The sequence below is a fragment of the Ochotona curzoniae genome, unplaced genomic scaffold (genome assembly GCF_017591425.1).
Source record: "Ochotona curzoniae isolate NIBS_2020 unplaced genomic scaffold, NIBS_Ocur_1.0 contig_3520, whole genome shotgun sequence".
In the NCBI taxonomy this organism is placed as follows: Eukaryota; Metazoa; Chordata; class Mammalia; order Lagomorpha; family Ochotonidae; genus Ochotona; species Ochotona curzoniae.
The window spans coordinates 4,412,275-4,431,490 of NW_024465894.1; the positions used below are offsets into that span (position 1 = coordinate 4,412,275).

Consider the following 19,216-nt stretch of genomic DNA (forward strand, 5'->3'; position numbering starts at 1 on the left):
CAATCGCTTGTGTATACGAAGGAACTCTAAGACGAAATACAGTGGAAGCAAGATGCTGTTAACGGTCAAGGGGGAATTGGCCAGTGACACTGAGGTGTCAAAAGCAAGGTGCTGAACCTCCTTAAGGAAAGGGTAGGAACTGGCAACAGTAATAATTTTTATTATTATTATTATTAATTTGAAAGAGTTTACAGAGAGAGAAGCAGAAAGAGAGCTTCCACCTGCTGGGTCACTCCCCAAACGGCTGAGGTCACAGCAGGGTGAAGTTCAGGAGCCTGGAGCCTACAACTACCTCGATGGCATCTCCCATTAGCGTAGCAGGAGCCCAAGGCCCAGAACCACCGGCTGCTGCTCTCTCTCAGGCACATGAGCCGGGAGCTGCATGGGAAGTGGAGCAGCCGGGCCTTCAGCCAGCACCCATATTGGATGCTGCTGTGACAAGCGGTCATTTAATATGCTGCACCACAACACCTAGCCAGCAGCATTTAATCTTGTGTTTATGAGCCTCCAGGTCATCTGGTCCAGCTCTCACTCTCTCTAAAAGGGAACTGAAGAGACTAAATGTCAGTTTCACGGGGAAGGAGCTGGGTGAGAATCCAAGTGTTTGGGATGTAAGCTTTCTTGTCTTCCCTTGCTTCAAGTTGCCCCTTGGCTGTGGCCTCTTTAACAGCAGGTGCACCTTTTTAAGACGCATGCTGGGCTGCAAGTCCTGGTCAATGATCAATTAGGCGCGTGCCGTGAAAGGTGCAGAGGCCACTCAGTTCCTTCGGCTGATTTTGCTTGACTTGCTGACGGCTAATTTCACTCAGCTCCTGGCATCTTGGAGTCCCAGTGAACAACCAACTAGCAGACTGCTTCTGTTTCCTGCTTCCTGCTTCTTTCTATTCAAACCAGCCTTTGGACCTGGTTGTTATTACAATTTTCAGTTCCAGAATTTCTTCTGGGTTTCTTTTTTGGGGGGAGTTTCTGTCTCTTGGTACTGCCACTGGCCACTGTGTACTCTTTTTTTTTTTCTTTTTCCCCAGATTTGGGTTTGGTGTGATTGCCTAGTGGCTAAAATCCTTGCCTTGCACACGCCAGAATCCTACATGTGCACCAGATTGTGTCATAGCTGCTCCACTTCCCATCCAGCTCTCTGCCTGTGTCCTGGCAAAGCAGCACAGGATGGTTCAAAACCTTAGGACCCGGTACCCATGTGGAAGACTTGGAAGAAGCTCCTGGCTCCTGGCTTTGCATTGGCTCAGCTACTGTGGCCACTTGGAGAGTGAACCAGTGGAGGGAAAAATCTTTCTCTGTCTCCCCTTCTCTCTGTAAAATCTGTCTTTCCAACAAAAATAAATAATTTTTTAAAATATTTATTTTATTTTTTATTGGAAAGGCGGATATACAGAGAAGAGAGACAGAGGAAGATCTTCCGTCCCATGATTCACTCCCCAAGTGAGCGCAACGGCCAATGCTATGCCGATCTGAAGCCAGGAGCCTCTTCTGGGTCTTCCACGCAGGTGCAGGGTCCCAAAGCCTTGGGCCGTCCTCAACTGCTTTCCCGGGCTACAGGCAGGGAGCTGGATGGGAAGTGGGGCTGCCGGGATTAGAACCAGCGCCCATATGTGATCCTGGCGTATTTAAGGCAACAACTTTAGCTATTAGGCCACTGTGACGGGCCCCTGTCTTTTTCTCTTATCACATAATAAATATTTTTCAAAGATTTACTTATTTCAAAGGCAGGCAGAAAAAGAGATAGAGATCTTCCATCCACCAGATCTGTCAGGGTTGAATCAAGGAGCCAGAAGCTTCTTTCTGGTTTTCCATATGGGTATGGGAGCCAAGGCAGTTGAGCCATTTTCTGCTGCTTTCTCAGGCACATGAGCAGCGAACGGGATCGTAAGTGGAGCAGCAGAGACATGAACCAGTACCCACCTGGGATGCCAGCATTACAGGTGACAGCTTAATCCACTATGCCCCAACAGCAGCCAAGAGTTTCTTCTGGGTTTCCTGCAGTGTGTGTGTGTGTGTGTGTGCGGAGTTAAGGGTTTGGATACCATCCTCTGTTGCTTTCCCAGCCATATGATCAGAAGAGTACCCCGTGAGACTTGAACTGGCCCCCTTGGGGCTACTGCTGGGTCTCCACAGGGGCCCCTGGTTCCTTGAGTATTGTTCTTGAACAGCCCCCTCCACTCCCCAGCATTGCTGTCTTCCCCTGTGACCAGTTCCAAGCCACAGATGTGGCAAAGATGGCAGTTCCATTCTGCTTACCAGCCTTTTCCGCCTCCCTGGCTGGCTTAGGGGGCAGCCCCCTTGCAGCTCACATCCGGCAAGAACATGTTTCTGGAAGTGGAATCTGCAACAGCCGGGGCTGACCGGGGCTGACCGGGGCTGACCAGGGCTGACCGGGGCTGAGGGAGTCCCCAGGGTGCTGGGAAAGTCCCAAGATCAGCATTGAGTCCATTTCTCCCTTGGAGCCGTTCTGGGAATCCTGAGCAAGCAGCTTCCACTAGGAAGGGGAATTCGGGGCCTGGCACTTAGACACGGAAGACTTCCCTGGTCACTAATTTCCCTCTTGCGTTGTCTAAACTTTTGTTATCAAGTTCATTCTTTTTTTTTTTTCTGGGTAAAAATTAAACCGTGGCACCACAGGCACGGCGGGGGGGGGGGGGGCGGATGCAGCCTCATATCTAAGGGGCAAATCTTTTCGTCTACGATTTCCTTGCTAGTGAAGAGCTAGGAGGAATTCCCAACTACGCCACTAGAGAGCGCTCGAGGACCGCAGGGACTCACCTGGCCCTCCAGTCCACTTCGGATTCCCCGAAGGCACTAGCCTGGCCCACAAAGACTGTTGCACCTCTTCTGCGTGTATGTGGTTAGCATCTTGGCTTACGAGAGTTTTCACGGCGGAGACACTGGAGCGGGACTCCTCACTGAATCCGTAACTTGTGTGTGTCCAGCCTGTTGCGAGATGTGGGAGACATGACAGTGAAGGACTCCGTCACAAAAGGGAAAAACACAACAGGGTGGTCACAGAAAAATGCTGCTTCCAAGAGCAGGCCTCCCATCTGCTGCTTATAGTTCTGCTTGGGACGCCTGCATCCCACGCTGGAATGCCAGGGTTCAAATCCTAGCTCTGCTCCCTTTCCAGCTTCCTGCTGATGGTCACTCTGGGAGGCAGCAGGTGGTGGCTCAAGTAGTGAGGTCACTTCCACCCATGTGGGAGACCTCCATGGTGCTCCTGATTCCTGGCTTTGACCCTGCCCAGACTGGGCCACTGTGGACATTTGGGAAGTGAACCAGTGAATGGGAGATCTGTGTCTCTTTACAATAAATAACTTAAAAAAGCAACCACGGAGAGATGTCCACAATAAAATCCCTAAAACACAGGGAATGCAAAGACACATCTTTTAGCCATGGAGATTTGTTGTTGTTGTTGTTGGGAAGGCAGATGAGATTTACAGAGAGCAGCAGAGACAAAGATCTGCCATCCACTGGTTCACTCCCCAAATGGCCACAATGGCTAGAGCCTAACTGATCCAAATCCAAGAGCCAGGAGTTTCCTCCGGGTCTCCCACACAGGTGCAGGGTCCCAAGGTTTGGGCCACTCTTGAGTGCTTTCCCAAATCACAAGCAGGGAGCACAGCTCTGGCTGTACTGGCCACTTGGGAGAATGAACCAGTGGATAGAGGATTTTTTTTTTATCTCTCCTTCTCTCTGTAAATCTGCCTTTCCAATACAAATAAATACATCTTTGAAAAAAAAAAAAGTCTTTAGGGCCTGGCATGGTAGCCTAGCAGCTAAAGTCCTTGCCTTGCACATGCCAGGATCCCATATGGGCGCTGGTTCTAATCCTGACAGCCCCCACTTCCCATCCAGCTCTGTGCTTGTGGCCTGGGAGAGGGTAGTCAAGGATGGCCCAAGGCCTTAGGTCCCTGCACCCAGGTGGGAGACCTGGAAGAAGCTCCTGGCTCCTGGCTTCAGTCAGCACAGCACCGGCCGTTGCAGTCACTTAGGGAGTGAATCATCAGACAGAAGACCTTCCTCTCTGTCTCCCGTCCTCTCTATGTATCTGACTTTGCAATAAAAATAAAATAAATCTTAAAAAAAGAAAAAAACCCCACAAAGGTTGGCAGATCATGGGCCCAGGCCTGTCACTCACTGGCTCAGCTCAGCTCTGGTGAAGGCTTCTTGTCAGACTATATCACAATCTTGACAGACGGGGAGGACAGGAACCATCTTCCGCTGGCCCAGTGCAGAAGTTGCCCAGTCGCCCACATAGCTGCCCTGAGGACCACACTCCATCAGCTGACATGCAAACCAGACACGGATCCCAGTGGTGACAGAGTTGGTGCTGACCCCAGATTTTGTCTTCCTGGAGTCTCCTTTGCCTTGTTGGCCCAGGGACAAAGTGGCTTTTTGACTAAGTTGGCTAGGGTGTGGCTTTCCCTGGCTTGCTTCAGGGACATGGACAAATCTTCCAGAGACACACCTGGTAGCTCAACGCCCTGCGATCAGCACATGGCTGGCACACCAGGAGCTTCTGACCTTGCCCTCCATCTTCAGCTGCCCCTTGGCGAGCTATGTCTCCTGGGCTGGGCTAGGTTGGGCAGGGTGGGTCCTAAGTGCCTCAGCTGCCAGGGTCACCTTTGCACTCCCTGAGGCCACGGGCATTTGGGTTTCTGTTTGAGCCTTCCTTCTGGATGGGGAAGCCCCTGACGGCGCCTGCTTCGGGGCTAACCTGTGCTTCTTTCAGGGCTCCCAGCCTTCCTAGGCTCTGCCTCCAGGCACAGGGGGTTGAAATGAATTCGGAACTTGGAGGTGGGGAGAGGCAGACAGACTCCTTACTCCCAGAGATTCATGCAGCCTAACTGCCACAGCCCTCACCCGACTGCAGCCTCACTCCCTTCCAGGCTCTGGGGGTGGCATTTCCTGCCTATTCCATCTGCAAAACCGCTTGCAGTTGTGGCATAGTGGGATAAGCTCCCATCCAGGGTCACTGAAACCATCTGGGGATGAACCAGTGCATGGAAGATCTGTTTCTCCTTTCGAGTAACTCTTTCAAATAAACTTTTAAGATTCTTTTTACTTATTTATAAGGCAGCTTTCAGAGGAGAGCAGAGAGAGATCTTCCATCCACTGATTCACTCCTCCAATGCCTGCAATGGCTGGCTGTGGTGTCAGAGCTTCTTTTGGGTCTCCCACATGCATGAAGAGGCCCAAGGACATGGGCCCAGGCACGTTAGCTAAGTTGGAAGTACAGCAGCTCGGATTAGAACTGGTAACCATATGGGGAGGGATACTGGCGTTAAAGGCAGAGGCTAAGCTTGCTACACCAGGGACGCTCCTGGTACTTTATTAGTTTTTATTTATTTGAAAGGCAGAGCGATAGGAAAGTATGGGAGTCAGAGCTTCAATCCACTGGTCCTAAACAACCCCAGCGCTTAGAATTCAGGAACCCCTTTCAAAGGCTTCTGGCTTTTTTTTTTTTTTTTTTTTTTTAATACACTCGGTGATGCAACGGGTCTCTCCAGGCACTCCTGTGTCTGGAAGATTTTAAGAAGCCCAATCGCCAGGTCATGGGGTAGTTTTTGCTCTTTCACTTTTTATTCTCTATGCTCCTGTGTTGCTGGAATCACCTGTTACATTTGTATTTTTTTTAAAGCGACCTTAGAAAACACAATGACGTGGTCGCTGGCTCTTGGGGAGCAGCAGGGGTTGCTGTCACGTGACCACTCCATCACTTGCTAATCCTAGATCCTTCAGTTTGAGAAAGGCGCCCTCCCAGCAGGGTGTGACCTGGAGTGTCTCTGGCGGGAGATGTCCCCGCACCTCAGCACCCAGGATTTCCTACCGCGAAAGCCCTTCTCCAAAGTCTCTCTCCGTTTTAGGCTATCCCCAAACCACAGAGCTGGAAGGGATTTTTTCCCCAGCAGTCTCGTGGAGCAGGCTCTCTGGTCGTGGGAAAGACCGAGGCCTTCCCAGCAGGGGTCTTGCTGAGCTGGAATCGCCCTGCAGGTGACTGACAGGAGTCCCTCAATCAACGTGGCGGAAAGCACCCAGAGACCTTGCGCGACTCCGGGGCCTGGCTGGAGAAACGGGCTGCTGGGCTGCTGAAGGGAGCCATCCCAGACCCCTCCGCTCCAGCACGGAAGGAGAATCCTGCGAGCTGAGAGGAGACGGAAGGGGTCACGAACCCGGGGTGCAACTGTGAGAGCTGAGGACCATGGCGCTGTAGGGGCCACGGAAAGGACAAGTCGGAAGGGAGGGCCGGGCTCGGGCTGATAGGGCGGGTGGGCAAGTGGTGCCGGGTCGGCCCTCGGATGTCCAGAGCGCGCTGTGGAGTCGGGAGAGCTGCCCAGCAGGTGCGTTCGCCGGGCCCCTGGGCTGGCACACGGTGGGCGCAGAATTCTCGGGGAGCAGGGTAGGGACGCCCCGCAGCCGTGGGGGAGCAGAGACACCCCGCAGCCGTGGGGGAGCAGGACAGGGACGCCCCGCAGCCGTGGGGGAGCAGAGACACCCCGCAGCCCTGGGGGAGCAGGACAGGGACGCCCCGCAGCCCTGGGGGGCCGGGCCTGAGTAGCCCGCACAGGTGCTGCAGGTGCGTGGTGCGATGTCCCGGGGCACGCAGGCCCGTCCTCTCCGTCTCGGCCGGCCCTCTCTTCAGGAAAGCTGCAGTCTCCCCTGCGTCCGTGATCCTGGCTTCCCCGGGTCTTCCGTAGCCCGAGTATTTGCGCCTTCCAGTCGTCGCCCCGGCCAGCGTCCCCGAGACTCCACTTCCTTCCCCGGTCCCGGACCGTTTCCATGACAACCCCGACAGCCATCCTCCCGCGGCCAGGTGGCGTGCGTCACTTCCGGCTCGTTTGTTTCCGGGTCCCAGCCCCGGGCCATTGTGCAGCCACGCAGAGACCCGCGGGTCCTGGGCTCGCTTCTTCTGTCACCCCGCTCTTCCCACCGCCGCTCTCCTATAGTGTCCGCCGGTCCGGAGATCGTGTCCGGGGCGCAGCCGTGGTCCTGACCTCCTTTGGGCGAGCCCCTCAAGGCCGTCACTTCCGGGCTGAGTGCTTCCGGGTCGGCTCTGGTCCCCGGGTACTGGTGCTTGGTACCCCGCAGCCGGCCGGGGCGGCGCTAGCCCTTTGCGGGGTCCGGCTCGAGCGGCGGCCGCGCTTCCCGTTCCTTTCCCTCGGCCGGGGTGTCCGCGCGGCAGTGTTGAGGTGAGTGAAGGGCGGCCGCGAGCGGAAGCTGCTTCTGGGGCTTCCCCAGGCGGAGGGAGCACCCGACCCGGGCGGGTTCTGCTGGTTCTGGAAACGGGGGTCCCTGACGTCCCTGGGGGCGGCGGGCAGGCCCGCTTTTACGGGGGGTAACAGCCTCAGGACCTTCAGGCGCTGCATTTTTCCGGCCGAAGCTGGTTCGGGGCGCCTCGGGAGGGACACCCCAACCCTCTTGGGGTCACTTGCTAGGCAGGAGGATTCCCCGAGTCTGCCCCGCAGGGGTCTCCGTCCACCTCAGGCTCTCGCGGGCCGTGTGACCTTGGCCGAGTTACTCGGTGTGGTCAGGGGGAAGCGAGCCTGCTCGCCGGGGGGCCTCGGGGCGGGAAGGCTGCCGAGGGAGGCGTCCGCTTCTGGCACCTGCCGCTCCGGTTATTTTCCGATGTGTGTGTGTGGATGTCTCCGGGATCTAGTTAGGGAGGTAGGCAAGCCCTCCGGGGTCCCCCAGCCAGGGCCAGGTGAGCCCGCGTGCGGTGAAAGGGGGTGCACAGGAGAGGGGCGGGAGGCGGAGGGCGTGGAGCCGACTTTCCTCTGCTCGGGTTGGGCTCCCGGGATGTGTAAACCTGCGGGCTCCGGCAGCGCTGGGACCAAAAATAGCGGCTGTCTTTGCAGGAGGGGGCGCCTTCGCCTGCTGCTGCTGCTGCTTGGGGAGTGTTTTCTGCTCGAATGGGCCAGCTGAGGTGCAGCCAAGCCCAGGCTCTGCTGAGTCCTCTGGGCTCCTTGCAGTGGGATTTTAAATTGATCCAGTAGCTATCCTCTGAGGCTTTCAGAGGTCGAGAAAAAGAAAGAAAGAAAGAAAGGGGAAAAAAAAAACCCTTGCCTTGCTGTCGCCCGTGCCATTCGCCAGCCCTCTCCCTGACCCAGATTGTGGGTGCAACGCGGCAGTTAACTCTGGGGTGTGTGAGGTGCTTTCTCCCCTCCATTTACCAGACTGACATGGCTTGGCGTTGGAGTCCGGGTTGCTTGGGGAAACGGCCCCCTGTTTTCACAGATTAGTGCTTTGGGTGGTGGTTGTGGGTGCTGGCTCCGTGCTGGGTGCTCAGCCCCAAGGCCGGACGCTTGCAGCTGAGGTGATGGAACTGCACCGCCACCCGCCAGGGTCAGGCCAGCCATTCTCCTTACATCCTGGATGTGTGGCTCTCCGGATCCCATTCTGAGTGGGAAGATAGGAATTTGTAGACCTCAGTTCTGCGTGTCTTCCAACAGCAGCGTTCTAAGAGCCATGTCGAGGAGTTGAAGAGCTGATGGAGCCTCCTGGCTTTGCCTAAGAATCCGTTTTAGAGTGATTTAAAAAAATATTTAACATTTTATCTGGAAGGCAGAGGGACACAAAGGAAACAAGGTGTCCTCCCTCGGCTGGCGCTCTCCAATGCTGGCAGAGCGCTCCCGAATGCTGGCAGCGCCTGGAGCCCACAGTTCCCTCTGCTCCCCTCGGGGTGGCAGGGACCCAAATCAGAGTGCTGTCACCTGCTGTCTTCCAGCTTGCACCTGAGCGGGGCGCGGCAGGAACATGAGCCAGGCCCTGGTGAGGCCGGGCTGTGGGCATCCAGGCGGCACCTTCACCCTGCACCCAGCGCCGCCTCACGAGTGGGGGTCTGCTGGCCGATGAGGCGCAGAGCGCAGACCCACTCCTTCCTGGCCAAGTGGCGCAGTGGCTGGAGCTGTGCCAATCCAAAGCCAGGAGCCAGGAGCTTCTTCTGGGTCTCCCACATGGTGCAGGGTACCAAGGCTTTGGGTCTGTTGCTTTCCCAGGCCACAAGCAGGGAGCTGGATGGGAAGTGGACAGCCAGGATTTGAACTGGTGTCCATATGGGATTCCAGTGCATGCAAGGTGAGGACTTTAGCCACTAGGCTATTTAGCTGGGCCCTAGAAGTAATTTCTTAAAAAACATTTATTTATTGAGTCTGGTTAATTGAGTGATGGTTAATTGGCTAAATCCTTGGCTTGCATGCACCGGGTTGCCAACATATCTTTAAAAACTTTTTTTAGGGTGTGGCGCGATAGGGTAGTGGTTAAAGTCCTCTCCTTGCATATGCCGGGATCCCATGTGGGTGCTGATTCATGTCCTGGCTGCTCCACTTCCCGTCCAGCTCCCTGCTTGTGGCCTGGAAAAGCAGTTGAGGATAGCCCAAAGCCTTGGGACCCTGCACCCATGTGGGAGACCCAGAAAGAAGAGGTTCCTGGCTTCTAGCTTCGGATTGGCGCAGTACCAATCGTTGCAATCACTTGGGGAGTGAATCATTGGACGGAAGATCTTCCTCTCTGTCTCTCCTCCTCTCTGTACATCTGACTTTGTAATGAAAAATAAATAAATCTTAAAGAAAATATTTAATTTAAAAGGCAGATTTACAAAAGGATAATAGGAAAAGATCTTCCATCTGCTAGTTTGTTCCCTAAATGGCCGCAGTGGCGGGGCTGAGCCCACAGGTAGCTAGGAGCCAGGAGCTCCTTCTGGCTGTCCCGTATGGGTATGGCATCCCAAGGCTTTGGGCCGTCCTCAGCTGCTTTCCCAGGCCACAAGCAGGGAGCTGGATGGGAAGCAGGGCTGCTTGACATGAACTGGCGCCTGTTTGGGATCCCAGCACGTGCAAGGGAGGACTTTAGCCACTAGGCTACTGCCCCAGCCCCTTTCCCCTTTTATTTTCTTCTTTTTCTTTTTTATTGTGAATTTCATTTGAAAGCAGAGTTAGGAGAGAGGGAGAGACAGAGAGGTATCTTCCGTCACTCTTTCGGTGTCGAACGGCTGCAGTGGCTGGAGCTGGATCAGTCCGCACTCAGGAGCCTGGAGCTTCTTCCCAATCTCCCTTGTGGGTTCATGGGGTCTCAGGGACTTGGACCATATTTTGCTTCCTTCCCAGGCACAATAGCAGGGTACTGGATCAAAAGTAACCAAGCTGGGACTCAGATCAATGCCTGTAGGAGGTGCTGGCACCACAGGTGGAAGCCTTATCGTATGCGCCATAGCACTGGCCCTGGTTCAGGGTCCATAGCTGCGTCTCCCCTCCGTGTTTACAGGATCTTGAGCACCAGCTGGGCTGTGCAGAGTCCTCTTTTCCACGCTTATTGTGTGCCAGCAGCAAACAAGGCTGTGGGAAGTGTGACTTCAGGAAGCTCAGGGCCGGCTGCCTGGGAGGAGAATCCAGCGTGGGTACTGGAGCAGGCCTGATGACCCTCCGTTGAGACAGTTCTGACCGTTCCTGAGGGCGGGGAAGGACGAAGTTTCTGTTAACATCAGAAATGGTGCATGTGCCGGCAGGTGCAGCGAGGCAGCCGCGAGCTGCTCCCGGCTGCAGGATGCTCCTAACTGCCCGTGCACCTGCTTTGCTGCTGCCCGGGTGCTCTCCCAGCTGGCCTCGAGGGCAGGCTTCGTCTGCCTCCCTGTCCTCTTCCTCCCCGGCTGTCACACTGTCCTAGCACTGTGTCCAGTCTGTGGTCAGGCAGAGGCGGGTGCTACATGAACAGATGTGACATCATGGGCTAGCTGGAGGTCTGTGGGAGTCAAGTTCGAGGCCAGAGCTGACGTCTTGGGCCCACTTCCTGCTGCCCTCACGTGTGGCTTGGAGCTCTTCCTCTGTCCTGTTCTTCTCCCAGGGATTGTGGGAGGGACCAGTGAGAAGCTAATGGGAGATGGCATCTGGTGCACCCACCTTTGTGTCCCTCACTGTAAATACCTCCTGTGTGTCAGGATCTCCGTTAGGTGCTGTGTGAACTACTCAGACTTGACCTTACTGGGGGAGGGGGGAGGGGGAGGGCAGGACAGAGCTAGGAAGCTGCTAAGCGAAGAAACAAAATCCATGAGGGACTATACTATTGTGGCAACATGGGGAAAATCTGTCGGGTGGAAGTTTGGGGAGAATCTCAGTCTATACAAAATTGTACCATAAAATTCAAAAGTTGAAAATAATTTAGCACACACACTCACAAAAAGAAAAGCAATCCAGCTCTCAAGCCAGCCAGGCAGGCGGGGAGTGGGAAGGTGGTGGTTCCTGGATGGGAGTGTGTGTGGCCTCTAAGCTGAGGCCTGGGTGATGGCAGAGCCAGCAGCACGAGGGCACAGCCAGAGATGCTGCCAGGGGAGCATCCTGCTCAAAGATGCTGAGGTCGGGAAGAGAGGAAGGCTGCTGGGAGAGGTGGACATGGCGTCCCAGTGGACTTGCCGTGTCTCCCGTGCTGAGCTGGTTTCGCGGCTCCTGGCGTAGCGCACAGAACTCCTGCACGCTCCCCAAGGCCTCTGGAGTGGGAGGCCGCTTGTGCCTTCAGCCTCACCAGCCTCCATGTGTGGGCATGGGTTTGAGGGCCAAACCACCTGGATCCTGCCCCCAGGAGTTCTGTTGTATACAGTGGTTCGTTTTCCCACTTATTTAAAAGGCAGAATAGAAGACTGTAAATCCTCTGATTCAGTTCCCAGATGCCCCAGTAGCTGGGGCTGGGCAAGGCCTGAGCTTGGAACTGTCTTCTGGGCACTGTTGGGGTGACAGGTGCTGGGTGTGTCTTCGCTCCACCCCCAATCCCACTCCCTGCTAAAGTGTGTCCTAGAAGGGCCCTTGCCTTTGTATGGAGAGAGTGAGGAAGTTTCAGGCTGTTGGCTTTGACCTAGCCCAGCCTAGGCCATTGCTGGCATTTGGGGAGTAAACCAGTGGATGGGAGGTGGCAGGAACCCCACTGTGTGAGCTGTCGCCTGCTGCTTCCCAGGGTGCATGTGTGCAGGAGGCCGGGATCTGAGTGGAACAGGGACCAGGACTGACACCCAGACCCTCTCACATGGCACATGGGTGACCCAGCTATGTTTTAACCCTAGACGGGTGCTCGCCTGCAGGGTCACCCCCGCCCTCCAAAGGCTGGCTGATTGAAAAGGCAGAGTATATGTAAAGATTGTTAAAATATAATAAAAAATTTTTTAAAAAAAAAGGCAGAGTAAATGCACAGGTTCGGAGGAGACAGAGCCAGGAAGTCTTCCACTCACTCAGCCCCTCCCCAGCCGCCCTGAGCCAGGACAGGGCTGGAGTCAGGAGCCAGGACCTCATCCGGCTTGTACCAGTGGTTGGCAGGAGCCCAGCGAGTTGGCCAGCTTCATGGCTCCCTGGGCACAGTCGTAGGAAACTGATTTGGGGTCAGCAGAACCGGGACTTGAGCCAAGCACTCTGACATGGAATGCTGCGTCCCAGGTGCAGCTTCACCCACTCCTTCCACTCTGAGCACATTTCTGTTTCTTTTCTTTTTCTTTTTTTTTTGGGGGGGGGGGTATTTATTTTTATTAGAAAGTCAGATATACAGAGGAGAGACAGAGAGGAAGCTCTTCCGTTTGATGATTTACTCCCCAAGTGAGCGCAACAGCCGATGCTAAGCCATTCCGAAGTCAGGAGCCAGGAGCTTCTTCCAGGTCTCCCATGTGGGTGCAGGGTCCCAAGGTTTTGGGCCATCCTTGACTGCTTTCCCAGGGCACAAGCAGGGAGCCGGATGGGAAGTGCGGATGCTGGGATTAGAACTAACACCCACATGGGATCCTGGCACATTGAAGGAACGGACTTTAGCCACTTGAGGATGGTTCGGATGTCCTCTTCCAGCAGTGTGGACCTGACGTAGTACACGAAGGGGCCGTGTATGTCTGAGGGAGGAAGCAGGTGGAGAACAGGCCGTCAGGGCAAAGGGCGTGAGGGCAGGGCGATGGAGAAGGCTGCCGTGCCGGCCCTGAGCACGTTTCTTAATGTCTGTATGCCGCAATTGTCTCACTGGGACCAGGGGATGGCAGTAGCCAGAAAGGCTGAGGGCTGTGTAAGGGATTTCCTGCGTTGGCTCTGGCCTTTTTCTGGGAGACATCATGCAAGCCTTTCTGCTGATGCCTCTGCTCTCCCACTGCCCCCTCCTGGCCAGCACTTGTCCTTTAGACCTGATTGTCACCATCAGGGGACATTACTGTACTCCCTGCCCTCTCCATGGAGGCAGCCTCGGTGCCTCTGCCATACCCACCCTCACCTTGGCCTCCCAGAATGACTTGATCCCTTCTGTGCTGAGTGCACTGGCAGTGTGCTGAGTGACCTGACCACAGGGAGGGGCCCCTGGCTGGCGGTGGCCTGGGTCAGTCCCGCTTCCTAGGGTGGGAGCTGGTGCGGCTGTCCAAGGTGTGAGCAGCTGTCCTTCCTCCCTTTGCAGGGCACTCTGCCAGGCCCGGTGGGCAGCATGTCCGTGGTCTTCACCATGTTGCTGCCTCTAACCCGGAAGCCATGGAGGAGATAAGGTAGCCACCCTCTGGGATGGGGAAGCCCAGTTCAATGGATTTAAAATACAGGGATGACTTATTTCGCAAGTATGTGCAGTTCCACGAGGGCAAGGTGGACCCCACCCCCAGCCAGCAGCGGCCTGGCAGCGACGAGTCCCTGCGGGTGGCAGCCTCGACACTGCTCAGCTTGCACAAGGTGGATCCCTTTTATCGATTCCGGCTGATCCAGTTCTATGAGGTGGTGGAGAGCTCTCTGCGCTCGCTGAGCTCCTCGAGCCTGCAGACCTTGCATGGCGCCTTCAGCGTGCTGGAGACGGTGGGCGTCAACCTCTTCCTGTACCCGTGGAGGAAGGAGTTCAGAAGCATCAAGGTGAGGTCGGGTCCATTCCTCGGTGAGGCCTTGCCCGTCCACCACCAGGCGCCTCCTTCCTTGCCTTTCATACTTTCCTGGGGAGTACCAAGCCAAGTTACCTCCGGGGCTCCCATCTTGCCTGTCTCTGGCAGCCTCTGCTGACTGGTTCCCCACTCCAGGCTGCCGCATGCTGACCCTAGAGGTTAGAAATGCAGCGGCCAGGTCATGCAGGGTGTTGCAGCTCCGGCAGAAGGCTCTGGTTTGTCATGTGTAGACTCGGGAGAAAGCGGGGCCAGGATGTGGGGTCACCTTGGGAGAGGGCTACACACTGTCTGGTGTAAGGGGAGCAGAGCCGAGGTGGCCCAGCTCAGGTGGAGAGATGCTGACTTGCAGGCTCTTGCAGATGTATGTGTGCATGAGCTGGGCTGGTGGGACCAAGTGGAGATGGTGGATGAAGGACACGGGTAGGCACCTGAAGCCTTCCGGGGCTCAGGAGAGATTCCCCCGGCAGGCTCTTGGGTGTCCCATGACCCAGCCTAGATCGCCATGCCCGGATTGGGATGAGGGCACAGGAGTGGTGCACAGGTGGTCCTACCTATAATCCCATCCCATCTGCATGGCTGCCACCCCAGCCTCCCCTCCGTGTGCAGCAGGCTCTGCCTTCCGTGAGAAAGCCAGGGGTCCTGTCCCTGGGCTGCAGGAAACGCTGGCTGTCTGGTCCTTGGCCCGAGCTGAGCTCCTAGTGCATCACCTCCACCTTGGCTGTGAGAGGTCGCTGAGCCCCCTCTCCATCGCCCTGCCCTCACGCCCTTTGCCCTGACGGCCTGTTCTCCACCTGCTTCCTCCCTCAGACGTACACGGGCCCCTTCGTGTACTACGTCAAGTCCACACTGCTGGAAGAGGACATCCGAACCATCCTGAAGTGCATGGGCTACGTGTCTGAGCTGGGGACTGTGTACAAACTCAAGGAGCTGGTGGAGACTCTGCAGGTGAAGATGGTCTCCTTTGAGCTCTTCCTGGCCAAGGTAGAGTGTGAGCAGATGCTGGAAATCCATTCGCAGGTGAAGGACAAGGGCTACTCGGAGCTGGACGTGGTGAGTGAGCGTAGGAGCAGCGCTGAGGATGCACGCGGCTGCTCTGATGCCCTACGCCGGCGGGCCGAGGGCAGGGAGCACCTCACGACCTCCATGGCCCGTGTAGCTCTCCAGAAGTCGGCCAGCGAGCGGGCCGCCAAGGACTACTACAAGCCCCGCGTGACCAAGCCCTCGAGGTCAGTGGATGCCTACGACAGCTACTGGGAGAGCAGGAAGCCGCCCCTGAAGGCCTCGCTGAGCCTGCGAAAGGAGCCGCCGGCCGTGGACTCGGGGGACGACCTGAAGGACGAGATCATCCGGCCGTCCCCCTCACTCCTGGCCATGTCCAGCTCCCCCCACGGCAGCCCCGATGACCTGCCCCCCGCCTCCCCCAACAACGGCCTTGGCCTGCTGCGCAGCACTTGCTTCTCCTCCCAGGAGGATGTGGACCTGTACACAGACTCCGAGCCCAGGGCCACGTACCGCAGGCAGGACGCCCTGCGGCCGGAGGTGTGGCTGCTCCGCAATGACGCCCACCCCGCCTACCACAGGCGTACGCCCCCTGCCAAGGAGTCAGCCCTCTCCAAGTGCCAGAACTGTGGTCTCTCGTGCAACGCGTCCCTTTGCCAGCGTTGCGACAGCCTGCTCGCCGCCTGTCCTTCTGCCTCCAAGCCCGGCCCCTTGCCTGGCAAAGCTTCCGCCCACGACAGCCTGGCCCATGGGACCTCCCTGAGGGAGAAGTACTCGGGCCAGGCCCAGGGTCTGTCCCATGGCCACTTGAAGGCCAAGCCCTCCATCACAGCCACCTCCCGCTGTGGCTTCTGCAACCGGACTGGAGCCACCAACACCTGCACCCAGTGTTCCAAAGTCTCCTGCGACGCCTGCCTCAGCGCCTATCCTTACGACCCATGTTGCAAGAAGAGCGAGCTGCACAAGTTCATACCCAACAACCAGCTGAACTACAAGTCCGCCCCTTTCACCCACCTCGTGTACCGATAGACTCAGCTGGGCATCTTCCCGCTACAAGGGCTACCCCACGGACCTTCCTGGCTTCCTGGTGGAGGAGGATGGCGCCTTGGTTGGGAGCAGAGCCTGCCCTTGACCCTGCAGGTGGCGGGGTTGTGGGCCGCCTGGGCCCGCAGGCCACTTGATGGAGTGATGTGGCTGTTGCATTGATGGCTGTTTTGTCACTTGAGTGTGAGAGAGAGGCACTTGTGTTCACATGTGTCTTGGCTCTGCCTCTCCACTCCCTGTTGAGTTGGTTTTGCTGTTAGCTCTTCTTTGGCAAGAACGTCTGTCCGTGGGAGCCTCCTGTGCCGCCCCTCCCACTGCACTCAGAGCTGACTGGGCCCGAGAGGGGCCCTCAGGTCACCCCGGTGCCCCGGCGGTGAGCTAGAGGCCTGCTGGCTTGTGAAATGAGCCCTCCTGCCACATGGGGCCTCTCCCCCGCCTCATCCCTGGGCCGCCCCTCCCAGCTAAGGATCCCTTCGCCCTCAGCCTCCCGCCCTGCCCGGCGTCTCGGAGTCTGTGAGCGAGTGGCATGGGGGCACTGAGTGTGGCCTCGTATGGCAGGCCCGACTCCTCTTCTGTTTGCACTTCCCCCTTATAGCACTGTAAATAGAAATTTTTGAGATTTATTTTTAAATAAATATTCAACTTGCTGTGTATTTCAAAGTGGGTAAGAAATGAATTATGTAGCTATTTATAAAACACCCGCCCAGGGTACTTCAGTCTTCCAGGGAAGGGTCTCCGCCTCGCCCAAGGGTGGAGAGTGAGGGCAGGGCAAGCAGGACACCACCCTGGTTGGGGGGGGCGCGTGGAGCGTGGGTCTCCCCTCAGGCTCGCTCTGTCTACACCTACCTCCAGCGTGCACTTAGCAGGGTGCGGCCGCGAGGTCTGTGTGCCCACAGGCTGGGACAGCCTGCTTGGGATTCAGGTGCCCCGCCCTCCAGCGTCCCCCTGTACTCCTGACTCCTGGAGCAAAATTGGAAGGAAAAGCCCTTGGGATTTCCATCCTGCCTCCATCCCAGTTCTCCTGGCACTGCGTTTCCAAGGACTTGTTGGTGCCAACATGTGCGAAATTTTTGCACTACAAGTGGGCAGGAGTGCCCCCCCTCCCTGGGTATTCCAAGGCCCCTCAGCCTGCCACCTGCTGACCCCAGGAGTACCCCGCAGCAGTGCAGAGCAGGCGAGTGTCATTGCCAGGGCCTGGAGACGCCCGTCGGCCATGTGTGACTGTGACGAGGGTGTGCGGGGCTCCACACAGTGGACTTTTCCAGTACAAAGAGGCATTTAGCTCTTGAGAAACTTTAAACTCAGCTGAATCCTGTGGCCACTGTGAATTTGCTGATGTTCTTCCAGCTCTATGAATGATCTTAAAGTTTTCCAATTCTTCTCTGGCTCTTTTCTATCTATCTGGCAGATGCCTGTGGATACCTACTGTGTACATACAGCCAAATTCCAGCCGGCTCAGTTACCACCTAGACAGACCTGGCCCGGCCCTTCCTTGCTGGGCTTCCTTGGGAGCTCTGGTTTTCTAGTTTCCCATTTCTAGATTGCTCCAGCATTATAGCGACTGAGACTTTCAACTAACCAACTAACCGTGATGCCACGGAACACGCAGTGGATGGAAACCTGAACCAGCAACTTGTCCAAGGAGGAAAGAGTCCATCACAGGACAGACTCCTCTGTGGTCCTAGACTGGAGGGAGGTGGGGGACCTGCCCCCCTTGCTGTGTACCTACTGTACGAGGCTGTTGCGACTGAAACAGTTAACTGTATGCTCATGTTTTGCCTTTGATTTCTACCAAGAGTTGAAATGTTCAGAGGTGATTGCAAAAATAATAATAAAAGTGTCTTCCATTGTTAAATGCCGTGTTTGAGTTTTGTGTCTCCTGTCTCTGCTTCTTTGAGGTTTGGTTGCTTGGTTTTTTTTTTTTTTTTTTTTTTTTCTCAAGTAATCTTGCTAAGGCAAGGAGTCAGAGCTGGCTGCAGGTAGCATCTAGGTGTTGCCGTGAGCCTGAATAGCAGGTTCCAGACCCAACCAGGGGCTGGAGCGCTTAGAGTGAGTCTCTTCCTGGAAGACCAGTTGGGAAGCCAATCTCCAAAATAGCAAAACCAAGGCACACACAGGTGGAGCCAATGCTGATCCAGAGACTGTTGGTGGGGGAGGAGAGGCATTAAATAATGTTGGGAGATGTCTTATAAGCTTTTTTTTTTTTTTTTAAAGATTTAATTTTTATTGGAAAGTCAGATATACAGAGAAAGATCTTCCGTCTGATGATTCACTCCCCAAGTGGCCACAGCAGCCGAAGGTAAGCCGATCAGAAGCCAGGAGCCTCTTCCTGCTCTCCTACTCAGGACCACACAGGAGGTCAGTGCCCGTATTGCTGCTCTCACTGGTCCTGTGGTGTCACCCTGAGTCCTGGGGCTCAGAACAGCTGCAGCAGTTCAGGCAGGAGTGGGAGGCCAAAGCTAGGGGCCATTGGGGAAGCCTTCCCGCCCAAGTGCCTCTGACAGCAAGAGACAATTCTAGAAATTTCCCAAGGTATTGCCTCATTCTCCTGCCAGAACAGGTCACAGGCCCATCTCAGGTGGCCTTGGGGAAGTCCAGTGAACCACTAGCAAGGGAATGGGCCATCCCCAGAAGCATGTCATGGCCAGTGTGAGCACATACTCGGGATGCCGGATCCACAGAAGCCGTGGGGCTGAGGCATTGGCTCACGGGTTAGCTGAAGTTCCTGTGTTCCGGTGGGGAGGTTTGTGTGTTAAAAGCAGGTGCTAAGCTCTCTCATTGGCAGTCACACCGAGAGGGTGAAGGGTGACTGTCTTGCTGACATTGACAGCTACTGACCTGTAGCATCCCACAGCCTCAGAACTCAGTGTCATCATACAGTTCGGCAGGCCCCTGCAGTGTGCCACACAGACATTCCAGGGTGGCTGCCTGGAACCACATTGGTGGGCACTGTCTCGGGCAATGTGCACCTGCTGCAGGCATTTCTGGGGTTTTGATAAACTCAACACAGTGGCTTCCGAAGGTCTGAGCCAGTGGACCCTCCTGCTGGCAGACAGGTGCACCTGGTTCATCCTTGGCACAGAATGAACAAGCCACACCTGAGTCTGTCCCCTCCCTGGCTGCATCAGTCCCTGGCCAGCAGTTGCCTGGCTGTGGCAAGGGGTCCTAGGCCCTGGTTCCCCAAACCTGGTCCCCCCTGGACAGAGTGCATGTGATGCCTACCTGCTCCCTGGTGGGGCCACAAGTATCTGAAAATGCTTGCAGGGCACTTCCTGTCGTTGGTCCCAGATCATGTCCCTGGCCTGTGAT

The 19,216-nt window shown here is 56.1% G+C and overlaps 1 protein-coding gene across 1 annotated transcript; it reads left to right on the forward strand.

Annotated features, from left to right (window-relative positions):
- The first annotated feature begins 6,911 nt into the window (after positions 1–6,911).
- Positions 6,912–17,762, forward strand: SPATA2 (spermatogenesis associated 2). The gene is made up of 3 exons (XM_040981333.1): positions 6,912–7,196; positions 13,402–13,838; positions 14,672–17,762. The coding sequence occupies exons 2-3, from the start codon at positions 13,503–13,505 to the stop codon at positions 15,890–15,892; spliced, it is 1,557 nt and encodes a 518-aa protein (XP_040837267.1). The 5' UTR covers positions 6,912–7,196; positions 13,402–13,502; the 3' UTR covers positions 15,893–17,762.
- Positions 17,763–19,216: the final 1,454 nt, after the last annotated feature.